This window comes from Alternaria burnsii, assembly GCF_013036055.1.
Source record: "Alternaria burnsii strain CBS107.38 chromosome Unknown 746, whole genome shotgun sequence".
In the NCBI taxonomy this organism is placed as follows: domain Eukaryota; kingdom Fungi; phylum Ascomycota; class Dothideomycetes; order Pleosporales; family Pleosporaceae; genus Alternaria; species Alternaria burnsii.
In genome coordinates this window covers 252,981-266,567 of record NW_024066109.1, presented here as the reverse complement: position 1 = coordinate 266,567, position 13,587 = coordinate 252,981, and the positions used below count along the sequence as shown (strand labels likewise).

Sequence of the window (13,587 nt, the reverse complement as noted above, 5' to 3'; positions counted from 1 at the left end):
AAGGCCAGCTCTCCAATAGCGCTAGTCGATGTTTGTTTCCCACAGTCCTCCCTAGTCGTGTCGGGCCAACCACCCTCAGTCATTCGCCTGCCCTTAGTCATTCACACAGAGCCAGGGTCCTTTGTCGGCATCTTTCACACGTGGCCGGCAACGTTCGCCCGGTCCTGGGATACTACTCCTCTGCGACCTCCTTGCCTGTCACATGGCTCCTTCCTTGCCACATCACGCCTGCCTCATCAATCGTGTAGTGGAGGCTGCCCCTTCCTGCTTGACTCACTCAGGCACTCACTCAGTCACTCACCTCTAACAAAGAGCCGCGGCTGAGCAGCTCTTGAAACACACCATAGCCGACACCTCCGAGTCACATCTCGGAGTCACATCCTGCAAAGTATTCTCCGACCGTTGCGCAGAAACGACTCAATGCCGTGTATCTTCTAGGCCCTGATACCATGGTAGATTCTGCAGCCATGGTTCCGCCGTTGCACCAATACCACCGCGACTGCCTCATACTATGAACCATATGCTTCGGCTAGCACCCCTCCGTCGCTTTTCCTCGGCGACCACCGCAATGTCTCCTGCAATGCCCATCATCTCTTTGTCCAGAGGCATATCAATGCCATCTACCACCATGTTTTGGTCGACTGTAGAGTCATCTCAACCACATGGAAAACCCTGAAGCTGGCTGCAGGGTAGTGTGCACTCATTTCACCCTTGACACTCGACGACTCCTTCCCATTCTCTCGCTACTGCCCATGTCTGCCGCCTCCGCTCAGCCGCCGGCCTTTTGCAATTCTTCCACATCCCCAGTCGCTATAGGGTCGATCAGGTACCGACTCGACACGCTCTCCAGGATAATCTCAGGCAGCCCATCCAAAAGCGGTAATCACACCATCGCTTCTCCAATATGGAACTGGTGGGGCTTAACACACTGTTGCATCCAACCGAGCGACCGGGATAGGGCTGTCTCCCAACCACCATCCAATCAAGAAAAGGATCGCCCGTGAGTCTATTTCGGGAAGTGATCCCATCACCTAGCCGTGGTAGCACTCTAGCACGCGTGCCATTACCCTGCTGTTGGGAATGAGCAATTACTGCCATCTGTTGGGATAAGTCTCAAGTAGACGCTCTCTTGGCACGCTATTGAGTGTCGTTGGATCAAGATCGGGAATGAGTCCGACACTCTAAGTTCTCGCGCAGAGTGAGAAACTGGTGAGGAGATAAGGCGACAGTCAGTAGCAATACCTTTGGTGGATGACACGCGCAAGGATACTGTTGAGCGTCTTCCTTCGCGGCCCGCACACAACGTGTACAGCCTGCAGCATGCGGCATAGAAGCCAACTGCAGCACATCTTTTCGCCCCTTCCTATACACCGCTAGGCTTACGCCTCCCGACTACATCCGTTCCCCAGATGCAGCGCTGTACAACAGCTACAGCTGTACAACCTACTCCACTGGGACGATTGCGTCAATGCAGATCTGCCGTCCCACATTTACCAATTCACGTTCAAGCACCCGCATCCAGCCGAATGCGCTCGTTACGGCGAGCATCTGACTGTTGTACCAATACTTTCCTTCGCGCTTCCGCAGTTGTACCGAAAGATGCGCAGCGCTATGCAGCTCGACGGTTTCGGATCGAACCGCAGAAGCACATGGTGCGTACGGTGTGGCTTAGTGGCTGGATAAGATGTGCGTTTGATCTGCGGCGTAGATCATGTTCTGTCATGTGCCTCCATACAAAAGGAATACGGGCGAGCCTTGCCAATGACTTGGGGGAGGATTCTCAGGGTCTGATGGCGTTTGGCTGACTCTTTGTTATGAAGCTAGATGTTTCATGCGTAGCAGATCCCGAAGGAACTATCATCATCATCGTCCTCCTCTTGATGCCATGCATGTACGCACGACACAATGCAACTTCGGAGATTTTGCTCTGAACGGTTTCAGTGCGACGGTAACGTAGCTGTGGTACCACCAACACCCAGCGCTAGAGTTCGTCCGAATCGATCAAGTCTGTAATCTATAGTACACGACAGATCGCTTGCAGGATCGCCCGCCGTCACGGCGTCGTGTCCTGCATGAGAATTTCGCTCACAACATAGATAGACACCATTGTGGAACGAGCATCGTCGGCGAGAAGAGAGCCTGAGAGTGAATAAACGGGAACACTCCAGTTGCGTCATCCGAGAAGCCGACCCGAATACGTTGTTGCCGTTCGGCGGAGCGTCCAGCAGCTTGTGGCAACCAGGAGATCAGCGCGCAAGCGTTCTGTGATCTGAGCGGCTCAACATGCGCAATTACACCGTAATAATCGTCATTGTCTTTGCGTAGTACTTCTCTAATTCATACTATTCCATTCCGCTCCAAATCACCACGTCCTTTGTCCAATACTGTGTAGCATTGGCATCTCTTCCCACCCGATAACAACCATGACTATGCGCTACGATTCGCTTTGCAAAAGATACTGTTTTCGCATGTTGGCTGGTCCTTCTCTGTTGTTAAATATACCTTTACAAAAACTGCATGCACTAATGCCCGTCCTATAGAACTTCAGCGTTCGTCGACGATACGTAATGGAGAGAGTATATAACGAATGGACTACGGTAAAATATCTGGATAAGCGCGTATGGTCTACCTGTGGACGTGGCATCGATGTTTCTATGATGTGTTGGGATCGTACGCGGACCTTGGGGTATGTACAGTGCGGTGAGTATGATTATTAGTCTTACAGCAACTCGTGAGCAATCGGCAAACTATAATGTTGATCTGCTGTGTATTGAAAAATGCCAATGCACGTACAACGTGACAATCCAGTAGTTTGGGGTCCCCCAAGCCTGAAGAAGCAGTCGATTTATCTTGGAGAGAATCAGAACATCATCTGCTAAACCTCAAACGACGATGTATGATAGCGTCAGAATATGAAGCGTGAACACTTCTTTAACCACAGAAGATCGTCATCTATCTTCGTGTTCCCTGCGGAACACCTAGAGATTTGATGGTTGTATGAGCATTGCAATTAGTGGTATCATCAACAATGAGAAGAATAGACAGATCAGGAGAACCTCAAATGATCTACGTTGATGATTAATACCACGAACTCACGACTTGAATCCGACAAAGAAGAATTCTTGGTATACATGTCACCACACCTGTTTCGAGCTCTCGCCCTTTCCAGTTCTCCATAGCTCTCTTCTCGAGGAACGGCGTAAATTGTAACAGCCAACGTCTTCATAAGCCTCCTTATGACTATGTGTACCGTCGTACACGAGCATTCGAAGTGGACTGTGTGAGACGATACGTATGGGATAGTCAACATCCAATTCTGATACATGAGCTTTTCAATCACATATTCCACAGTGCATCTGACCTAGCAGTTCGCTTCACCGCGGCTAGGTCATGACAGGCAGTAGATGCACAGTTTATGTCGATGGACAATAATCAGCATGCTGACAAACCAGTCGACTTTTCATTTCCATGTCCCAACGTCCCTTTAACGATGGTGGTGGCTGAGCCAGGCGAGCTGGAGCTGAAGCATAGCTTCCGGTGGTAGCAGGCATCTGGCACATAGGTTATGTGAAAGGAAGTCGTTGTTCGACTAGCACATCGTCGAGATCGGACGCACTGTCGGCCAAAAGACAATGTATTTTGCATGTCACATCATCAACGACAATGGAAGTCTTGCCTTGTGCAAATGCCATGGTGCTTTCTGTGCTCTTAATCTTGAGATCCATGTGATGAAGAAGAAAGTGGCGGGACCGCGGCAGTGATTGAGGTGCTGCGACTCTGCATCACCGAGCAAGATGTGCCAACTGTAGAGGCCGAAGACGCTGACCAAGGCTTTGCAACAACTTGAGAGACACGGAGTTGAGTAACTCAAGCACGGGGCTCCACAAGTCAAGCAAAGAGGTAAGGCAGTAAAGGTGGTTGGAAGAGGATCCTTTCTTAACATTGCGAATACGCGTCTAGACACCCTCCCTTAACACTGTGCATCAGAACGGATGTCAAGACGCGAGATGTCAAGTCACATTACCAATGCACCCAGCTTTGTTGGAGCGCTTGGCATTGAAGCCGCTCTGGTACTTACAGTATGGAGGGCGACGAGGCTGTGACAGGCGGCTTGAGTGGACGAGCATGTTGAACTATGCGAACACTGCGAAGCTGAGGAGTTAGACTGTGCGTTGGCAGTTGCGGTGTGTTGTGAAATCGCAACTAGACGAGCAATTTTGTGTTTTAGTGATCACGATGTTGAAGTTGATAGGGGAGTGCCTGTTGGGGTGCAGGAAAAGCACGAGAACAAAGCACCGAGGCTGTCGCAGCGGTGAGGCTGGAGTATCGTGTGTCTGGCAAAAAGCAATACCACAGTTGCCCTGCATTGAGACAATACTTTGTGACACGGGCGCATTCTGTCGTCGCTTAGCTGTGTATGGGGAGTCTGGGAGTTATGGTCAGCGTCAGATTGCGCAGAACCATTCTACGGTGACGGACACAAGAAGATATGGAATGCAAGAGTTAGCTCGTACCAAAGACTCACAGAACTACGGTTCGTTAATCTATTCCCTACCGTAGGCCACTGACAAGCCTGGCAGCACCATCCCCACAAGTCAACGTCACACTTACTTAATCCACCTCCCCTTGTGCATCCCGTCCGAATCCAACACGCGCCTCCAACCCCCCCTTTCCCAACGCAGCGCCTCCCACACACGCGTAATCCAAAAGCGAGATGACATGCAACGCCAATCCGATCCTAAAACCTGCATCGCTAGCTGGAAATTGCATTGTGTGGCATTTCAGGTGTTCTCGATCCCCCCAATGCCTGCCTAGCGGGTAAAACTAAGCGGGGGACGGGGCGGGAAAGAGGAACAGGGGTGCAGTTCAAGGAAAAGCGTGCCGCAGACGCTGCATCATAGGTCTCTCTTTTCGCATGGTGAAGGGAAAAAGTACCTACGTCATATGTCGAGCCAAGGAGGCTGGGAGCATGGCACCACCGTGCAGGTTTGGGAATGGTGGTCTTAAAAGTTGGCACTGCCACATGTCTGTCTTTGTCCTGCATCGGTCTTTCTACTTACTTGCATCTGCATTCATTCTACCATACTAATACTTTGTCGCGCGCTGTCGACGTCGGACGTTGAAAGTTTATCGCATCACGCAATATCACCCGACGGGAACGGATAGTCGATCGCAACGGTCGCTGATCACCGAGAAGAACCACCGAAATCATGTCTGGTGCACAGGAAAAGCCGCTCAATGAGTACGTGATGATTTCCAATGCGCCGCGCATCGTCGCCCATGGTGATGAGATGACATTGGCGCATCGCATTGTCGCATTCGCCATGGAAGGAGTTGGATTACATCACATCGCGCATCAACTAACACACCAACCACAGGCTCCTCTCCCGCTCAATGGTCGACATCTACGTCGGCCCCGAAAACACACACTGGATCCTCCACGAAAAGCTCCTCTGCCACCACTCGCCCTTTTTCCGCAAAATCTTCTACTCCAAATCAAACTCGTCATCACGCACACAATCCTTCGGCCTCCCCGAAGAAGAAGATGCGCCCTTCAAGACCTTCGTCGGCTGGCTCTACTCGTCCTCTCTCCCCGTTCCACGCGAGGAGGCCGACCTAGGCGTCTGCTTCGACCTGTACCTGATGGCTGAGAAGTTTGAGATCCCCGGCCTCGTCTCCGACGTCCTGCAAGTGGTTAGGGAATGGTACAAGTACAGCGACAGCTACCCCGGTCTGCGTCGCGTGCAATACATTTACGCAAACACCGAAGACGGAAGCCCAATGCGACACATGCTTGTGCACGCTGTCGCCCGCATGATGGTCGTTGAAAAGGGCATTCCAGCGCATTGGGACAAGGCACTCCGCAAGAACGGACAGCTTGCCGTCGACATTATCAAAGCGATCCAGGACTGGCGTCTCGAGGAGGAAGTTGTGCCTGATGCGCGTGAGGAGCCCGCCGAGGCCGAGGACCTTGTCGATGTGGAACAGGAGACTGCCAAATTGGATGAGGAGGCGGAGCAGGAGGTTGATGATGACGTGAGGGCTGAGCATCTGGAGGAGACTGCCGACGACACCGATGATACGGTTGTTGAGAGCCCGACTAACGAGAACAAACGCCCAAAGCCGACACAGCAGAAGAGTGGGAAAGGTGCGGATGATCTCAAGAGCAAGGACAATGGCCTTGTCAAGGACTTTTCAAAGTTCAGTCTAAAGGAAATGCCGAATGAGATGACTAACGGCGACTATGGCACTCTTCGCGCGTAAGCTGGGTCTCTTCGCGCTATTACCTTCTTAACCTTTTTTGGATTCAATTTGCATGGTTTCATCGCGCGTGTAGGGTTAGGAAGGATATATCCGGCGTTGGGATCTTGGGGATTTGGACGTTTCATCTCTTGTTGGGTTTTCTATTCAAAAAGAGAAGATAATGTCTTGATACCTTTTTTTTGTACGTTTTTAGTCTTTGTATTAAATCCGCTATTGAAACAACAACATTGCTCAGTATGTCGCTTGTGCTTAATACTAGCTGACTCTTAACTCATGCTGCACTCTGGATATTTCTCCTTGATCCAACATCTTTGTCTTATTTCCATGTTTCTTACTTTTCCTTACGCATTGTCCCCCGTTTTCTAGTGTCTTGTGTGCATACGTTGTTCGGTAATGTTGACAACACGTCTTGGTAGCCTTATCGTAACGAATCTAGCAAAACGACTTAAGGCCATACATAGGGAGCATGTGCATCATATGGAGAAGCGGTTTGGAATAGTGTGTGTTCTATTGTGAGTTGACTCCTCCAGGAAACTGCATACCAATAACGATACAGCTGTTTAGCCACTGTGCCCTACGCTCATCATCATCATCATCATCATCATCATCATCATCATCATCATCATCACGGGCTGAAGTTACAGTGTAGAAATGTTCAAAAGCATCGCCGTACATGCAGAGAGATAGCCAAGATCCTATCTACAAATGGTTGGTAAGGTCGGGGACATTTGAGTCGAAACAACGCACTCCATTCTAGGCTCGTGTAGAAGAAGACATGTCCGATATTCAAATTAATTACTGGTCTTGTGCATGTCTTGGAGTATCTTCAATGAAGCTAAATTACATGTGCGTTCGCTGTATATTTAGGAGGAACTCGCTTTCACTATTAGAAAATATGTTATGAAGCAAAGCCGCTTTAATGCTCATCCACTTCTCATCCCATGACAGTCTCTCCAGCCGGCCTCCTCACAAACAACGCCTTTGGCATAGCCCCGTTCGAGCAAGTCTGCACCGCATTAACACAGATACCGCCTCCACCTCTGCAGCAAGTGTTGACAACACACAGCTGGTTACTAGCACAGTCCTCGTTTACTTTACAAGTGGGACTGCTGCAGGAAGTAGTGCCAGGTACGCAGAGACCGCCGCCTCCACTGACGGCACCACAGATACAACCTGAACCACAGTAGACGTACTTGGTACAAGATGACGGTGCACAAGAGGGGTTTGTGCAGAATCCCTTGGCGCATGAACCGCTGGCACAAACGTTGCCGCAGGCACCACAGTTGTTGGGGTCGTTCATGAGGTCAGGCGTTGACGTTGCGGTCGCGACTACGGTAATCGTCGTAGTGGGTGTCGTAGTCTCCGTCGTAGCGATCTCTTGGGTCGATGTGATGGTAACCGTTAGGGCAGTTTCAGTGATGGTAGTGGTTGTGGACACGCTGACCTCCGTAGCGGTGCTGCTGACCACTTCGGTGACGGTGGGGGTTGCGAGAGAGAGGCAAGAGCAGGCTGCGGATACTTGTGCGCACTCGTATTGTTGGAGGCCTGAGGGAGCAGATGGACAAAGTGTTGGGGTCGGGGTAGGTTCTGGTGTTGAAGATGACTCCATGACACTTGACGATACGGTTGTAGATAGCTCTGTAGTGACCGAAGACGAGGTGGACGACGTTTCCACAGCACTTGAAGTCGTTGTAGATGGATCTTCTACAGTGCTTGAACTTGCTGTAGAAGATGACTCCACGAGGCTCGAAACTGCTGTGGAAGACACTTCCACGACGCTCGAAGATGCTGGGTACGCTGACTCCACTAAACTGGAATAATCGGACGAAGGCATCTGAGAAGTCGTCGAGTATTTGGAGAACGAAGCTGGAACCGCGCTCAACGCTTCGGATGATGGGTATGCCGCCATGCTAGAGGGCTGAGCGAGCGATAAACTTGTAGTGCTTGAGCATTTTGTAGACGTGGACGAAGGCGTCACAGTGCTTGTAGACTTCTTGCTTTTAGTGCATGAGGTGCTACTGGGGCTGAGCGTGTGCGCATAGTCTCGTTTGACGATGGGATCGGCCGTGACTGTGACTATCACAGTTCCAACCTTTGGAGCGCACGCATCGACTGTGGTAGTTCTGAAGTTGTTAGCACATGCTAATTCGGTATTGATGAGGAGTAACCTACATAGTGTCTGTCACGGTGACTGCATCAGCAGTCAGGGTAGTAGTTCCAGTTACTGCAGTCTCGTCCGTGTTTGTAAAGGTCGACAGCAGTGTGGTTGTCTCAAGAGTCTCCACGATTGAGGTCAGGGTTAATGTTTCAACAGCGAGCGAAGTGACCGTCACAGTGGGAATGCTGAGCAGCGATGAACAAAATTCTGTGGCAGATGGTACGGCAAGCAGTCCATCGACGACTGGTGCAATGAGCTCGCACTCCGTATCTTTGGGTTGGTTGAGTCCAGGAATTTCTTCCTGGGCTGAGCTGGCAACTGCCAGAGAAAGCAGGAGTGAGGTTATGGACGTGCGCATGGTGATGAGGATTTCCGATTCTGGGCCGAATGTGGACTTGCTTGTGCCACGAGTTGAATGAGAGACTTGGGTGAGTACTCGACCAAATGGAAGTACCTGTATATATACATGTCCTCGAAGACACTCAGCTGCAAACCAGCTTGGTGGCGCTCAATACGGCTGAAGCCATACAAGGCCAGACGAGACCACTCGGGGGCTCCGGGGCAAACTTCACCCTCATTTCCACCAGCAGAGGGTCCTTAGTCACGACTGAAGTGGAACGACCCTGGATCTAAATCCCCGAAGGTACAAGCTTTCTGCGGGAGCGCTAAGCCATGGGCATGCACTTGCTCCAAATGGATCTCATTGCAAGAAGAAGGCTGTACTGCTGAACATGTTAACCCAAGATAACTTAGCAGATTTGTACAGGATAGATGTGGCGTTTTGTAGCGTATTGAATGGACAATGCGTCACGCGGATATATTTGGTGAGAAGCGTGATGTGTTCCTGGCTAGTGCAGATCTGGAGAAAGCTCGATCTAGACTTGCAGCCCCTTGTCCGTGCTCGGCTACGGACAACGCGATAGTCGACGCCTAACTTACGATAATTAAATCGTATGCATCAATTACTATAAGCACAGTCGAAGAGCATCGCCTAGGGGAATCACAGAAGTAGATATGAAGATGATGCCAATCGTGTTTGTCGAAAAGATTGAATGGGTATCCTTGATTGAGAACGACTATTGTTACAAACGTTAGCAGTTTGCGTGGGCATACTATTGGGCAGTACGGCGCTCGTCGGGCATGTTCCTGCGCTCCTTGGCCGTGACCTTCTTGCGACGGCGTTCGATGACCTTGTCGCGCTGCTTCGATTTCATATTCTCGAAGCGGTTGACCAAGGCAATCTTCTTCTGCTCTGACTTCTTGAGGAAGAAAGGCTGCTTGCCCTCCTTGACAAGCTCCTTCTCCTTCTTCTTGTGCTCGCGCGCCACTTCTTGTAGCTTCTCCTTGTTCTCGCGTGCCTTCTGCTGCGACTCCATAGAAAGTAACTTCTTCTTCAACCGCTCCTTCTCGTCCTCGTTCTTCGTCTTCTTGATAGTTTGACGTAGTTCTGATATCTCAGATGCGCGGTAGTCGTTGAGGAAAGAGTAGCGCTTTCCTGTCACGAACTCATCAGGCGGAGGCCCTGAAGCATTATCGAATCGTGGGTCACGGAACACGGGCTTCTTCACTTCGACCACATTTCGTTTACGTGAGACCATGCGCTTGCTTGACTGGACGGCAGGTGCGTGTTTGCTCGAGCGCGCATGTGGAGCTGCATCGGAGTCGGAGTCTTCATCGTCGCTGGCTTTTTGAGGTTTTTGTTTGTCTTGGCCTTTGCTCTTGCTCTTGGCCGTCTTCGCTTTCTTGCTAGGTTGTGCGCCGCTGGTCGCAAGCTTTTCGGCCTTGATCTGCCGTAGCCTCTCCCTCAATGCCTCGAGCTTGTCCTCCTGTGATTTTGATGCGTCATCGCCTCGTTTCCGCTTTCGATCCGCCGGCTGTTGTTTGGAGAGAGCGTCTTGTGCTTTGGCTAGTGCTCCAAATGAGACTTTGCTCATTTGCGCTTTCACTTGGTCATCGTCCGAGGCGTCTGACTGCATGTCCTCGTCTTCGGAACCGCCTGATTGCTCGTCGTCTGAGCTGATGACGTTACCACCCTCATCTGCTTCAATGACCGACGCAGAGGACGAGCGGTCGGTGACCTCGTAGTAGCTCTCAGCATCTGAGCTGTCTTCAGCCGCGCGCAGAGTGCGGTCGAGTTTCTTTGAGAGCACCATTCTGGGCTCGTTGGAGGTGGTGGCGGTGGTGTGTTGCGTCGTATGCGATTCCTGTCGCGCTCTTGGTGCGCCGCGGTCTTCCAACATTTTTGTGGACCCCGCCTCCGGGGGTTTGATTCGCCGACAAGCCCGACAGCAGGCAACTGCGCCCAAATTTCGAGACAGCCTCACACCGTGTGACTACATGCTTCGTGCGCTGCATCTTCACCTCGCCAAACCCTTCACCCCTCACCTCTCTCTTGTCGTCGAGCGTTTGTCGCTATCGCACGTGCCTCATGGCTGCAGTCGCATCAGCTCGGTACAGCATCCCCCACTGCGCTCCAGTCGCAACTTCTTCCACTAACACCGACAACCAAAAGACCAAGACAGGTCGAGACAGCACAATCTCGGAGCGCAAGCTCACTACCTCCGCAAGCCCCAGTATGAGCGACTTCTTCAATCCGAATGCGCTGCCCTTCCGCCCGGGCGGCTTCGACCGTCGCGAGCAGAATTTCGGCACCTTCGAGAACCAACAACTTCCCCCTCCCCCTCCTCCTCCCTTCCAGCCGCCACCACCACCACCGGGAGGGCCTCCAGCACCATACGGGCCACCCAATGGCTTCTTCAATCACGAATTTGCGCCGCCTCCGCCGCCCCCTCCCCAACCGCCTCAGCAGCCTCCGCACATGTTCAACAACCAGCAGGCGCAGGCTGAATTCGCAGGCTATCAACAAGCGCTGGCATATCACCACTGGATGTTGCAGAATGGGCACCCGAACCACCCACCGCCTCCTCCCCCATTCCCCCTAGGACCAGATGCTTTCGCTGGGCGTCCACCTCCACACATGCCACTTCATGGCCAGCCGCCCTTTCGCGGGCCGCCATTTGGCCAGCTACCATTCGGACACCAGTCGCATCATGGTGGGCTGCCGCATATGCCTCACCCGCAACGTCACATGTTCCCGAGCCGACCGCCCTACCCGGGCATGATGCAACAGCAGGCAAATTTCCCACATGGAGCAAGAAACGAGGACATACAGTACGCTTTCGATGCCTTATTCAAGGGTCTAAAGTCCAAGAATCGTGCGGCTAATTCTTCTCATAGGGCACCAACTCCTCCAGGCAAGAAGTCAAAGTCTGGGCTTGCTGCCAATGGGCATGCTAAGCAGAAAGAGTATGGTACCCTCCACCGCATTACTGCGTTTGAAACCAAGTGCTCTCGGATTGACAAACTTCACAGTACCCCCAAGGCCCCGAAAGCTGCTGCCGAAAAAAAGGGACGCTATGGTGATGAGAAGATCATGCTCCCTGCACCGCAGCCCACGCAAGAGTATCTAGATCAGGCTGCTGGAGAGCCCACCACCACGGACACACCGGGTCAAATGCTAGTTATTCTAGATCTCAACGGCACGGTTCTCTTCCGCCCAAACAGAAACGCCAAGACTATGATACAACGCCCTTTCCTGAGGCCTTTCCTGCGCTACCTCTTTGAGAACTTCAAAGTTATGGTGTGGTCTAGTGCGAGACCGGACAATGTCAAGGCCCTCGTCAATCAAGCTCTGGACAACGACCTCCGTTCGAAACTTGTAGCGCAATGGGCCCGTGATAGCTTCGGACTCTCGCCGACGAACTACCAGCAAAACGTACAAGTTTACAAAAACTTAAAACTGGTATGGAGCAGGAGTCAAATCCAGTCATTTCATCCTGACTACGAAGCTGGCACTGGTAAATTTGGCCAGCACAACACGGTACTCATCGACGACTCTTCACTCAAAGCGAGCGCTCAGCCACACAACCTCTTGGAGATACCAGAGTTCTCAGCTACGCCCGAGCAAATGGAAGGCGATGTGCTGCGTGAGGTAGCAGGCTACCTAGAGGCATTGAGAACACAAGCCGATGTCTCAAGATTCATCAGAAAGGAGCCCTTTGCTGCAGACGGACGTTACACATTCGACTGGCCTGATGCTGACGCTGGAGGTGGCGAGTTGATCAACAAGGTTTCTTCTAGTAATGGCGGCGCAGCTACTACGAGTAAGAAGAAGAACAAGAAGACAAAGGCCAAAGAGGCGGCCGCTGCAGCAAGTAAAACTAACAATCCTTTGAACCTGACAACTGATACCCTTGCGAGCGTGTCACTTGGTAATCCTGCGCTCCAACAACAACAGCAACAACACATGCAGCAACAGTAGCAGCCTGTGTGAAGTCTGTAATCATTCGACAGACGGCACTGGAGAAAAGTACTTTTGGGTCACGTCTTACACCACGGCGCGGACCACCCAGCATAAATAGAAATCATTGCATATGAGGGGGAACGGGGGCTTGATTTTAGCGGATATCATCTTTGTATACCCATAACATCGGGCACGACGGACGAGCGTAATGTGAGGCGGTGGGCTTGAAAAAAGTTTAATACCATTGCTTTGTGGAAACTGTCCGTCACTTGACCAGGTGGTGTTGTCGCAATACTCTGTTTGTTGCACACGTACGCAGATGAGGTGTCTCTTTACGTGACTGTTTTTGCTTCGTATCACATGTTCGATAACGCTGTAATATGCCTAAAAGGTATTTGTTATGCAGGGCCATATGAAGTAGAGACCGTCAATGCATAGACTGCGCATGTGCTTTGCCCGCAATCACGAGCGAGTTGAACTGAATGACATGTAGGGTAGCTGCCACAGATACGAGCGGTATGATTGTTGTGTAACCGTTTCTCAAGAATCCTGTGGCTTCTGGGGCTTCCAAAATTTCATGCCACACTATGCCCCGCACTTCTGCTTGCATCAACATGACAGAGTGGATACCTTCACTGAAGCCCCTCAACGGCGTTTTTGTGAGATTACCGATGGTAGACGATCCATCTCACGTTGATGATCAATCTCATATTTTTTAGTCTATAAATATCCTATCTGATCTTTCTTTCATCAAACAACAATAACTTGGTCGCTTAGCTCAGTTGGTTAGAGCGTGGTGCTAATAGGAACTCGTTTCCGAGACGACGCCAAGGTCGCGAGTTCGACCCTCGTAGTGACCATC

General features: G+C 51.4%; 4 protein-coding genes across 4 annotated transcripts; 2 read left to right on the top strand and 2 right to left on the bottom strand.

Moving 5' to 3' along the window:
- Positions 1-5,210: 5,210 nt before the first annotated feature.
- On the top strand, positions 5,211-6,264 carry GT037_002656 (uncharacterized protein; the record flags this gene model as incomplete). The annotated part of the gene is made up of 2 exons (XM_038927703.1): positions 5,211-5,242; positions 5,379-6,264. 2 exons carry the CDS (start codon positions 5,211-5,213, stop codon positions 6,262-6,264), a joined length of 918 nt encoding a protein of 305 aa, XP_038788981.1.
- A 934-nt stretch (positions 6,265-7,198) lies between these two features.
- On the bottom strand, positions 7,199-8,780 carry GT037_002655 (uncharacterized protein; the record flags this gene model as incomplete). The annotated part of the gene is made up of 2 exons (XM_038927702.1): positions 7,199-8,387; positions 8,437-8,780. 2 exons carry the CDS (start codon positions 8,778-8,780, stop codon positions 7,199-7,201), a joined length of 1,533 nt encoding a protein of 510 aa, XP_038788980.1.
- Positions 8,781-9,534: 754 nt separating this feature from the next.
- Positions 9,535-10,662, bottom strand: GT037_002654 (duf-domain-containing protein; the record flags this gene model as incomplete). The annotated part of the gene is made up of 1 exon (XM_038927701.1): positions 9,535-10,662. One exon carries the CDS (start codon positions 10,660-10,662, stop codon positions 9,535-9,537), a length of 1,128 nt encoding a protein of 375 aa, XP_038788979.1.
- A 188-nt stretch (positions 10,663-10,850) lies between these two features.
- On the top strand, positions 10,851-12,743 carry GT037_002653 (uncharacterized protein; the record flags this gene model as incomplete). The annotated part of the gene is made up of 1 exon (XM_038927700.1): positions 10,851-12,743. The coding sequence occupies one exon, from the start codon at positions 10,851-10,853 to the stop codon at positions 12,741-12,743; it is 1,893 nt and encodes a 630-aa protein (XP_038788978.1).
- Between the last annotated feature and the right edge of the window lie 844 nt (positions 12,744-13,587).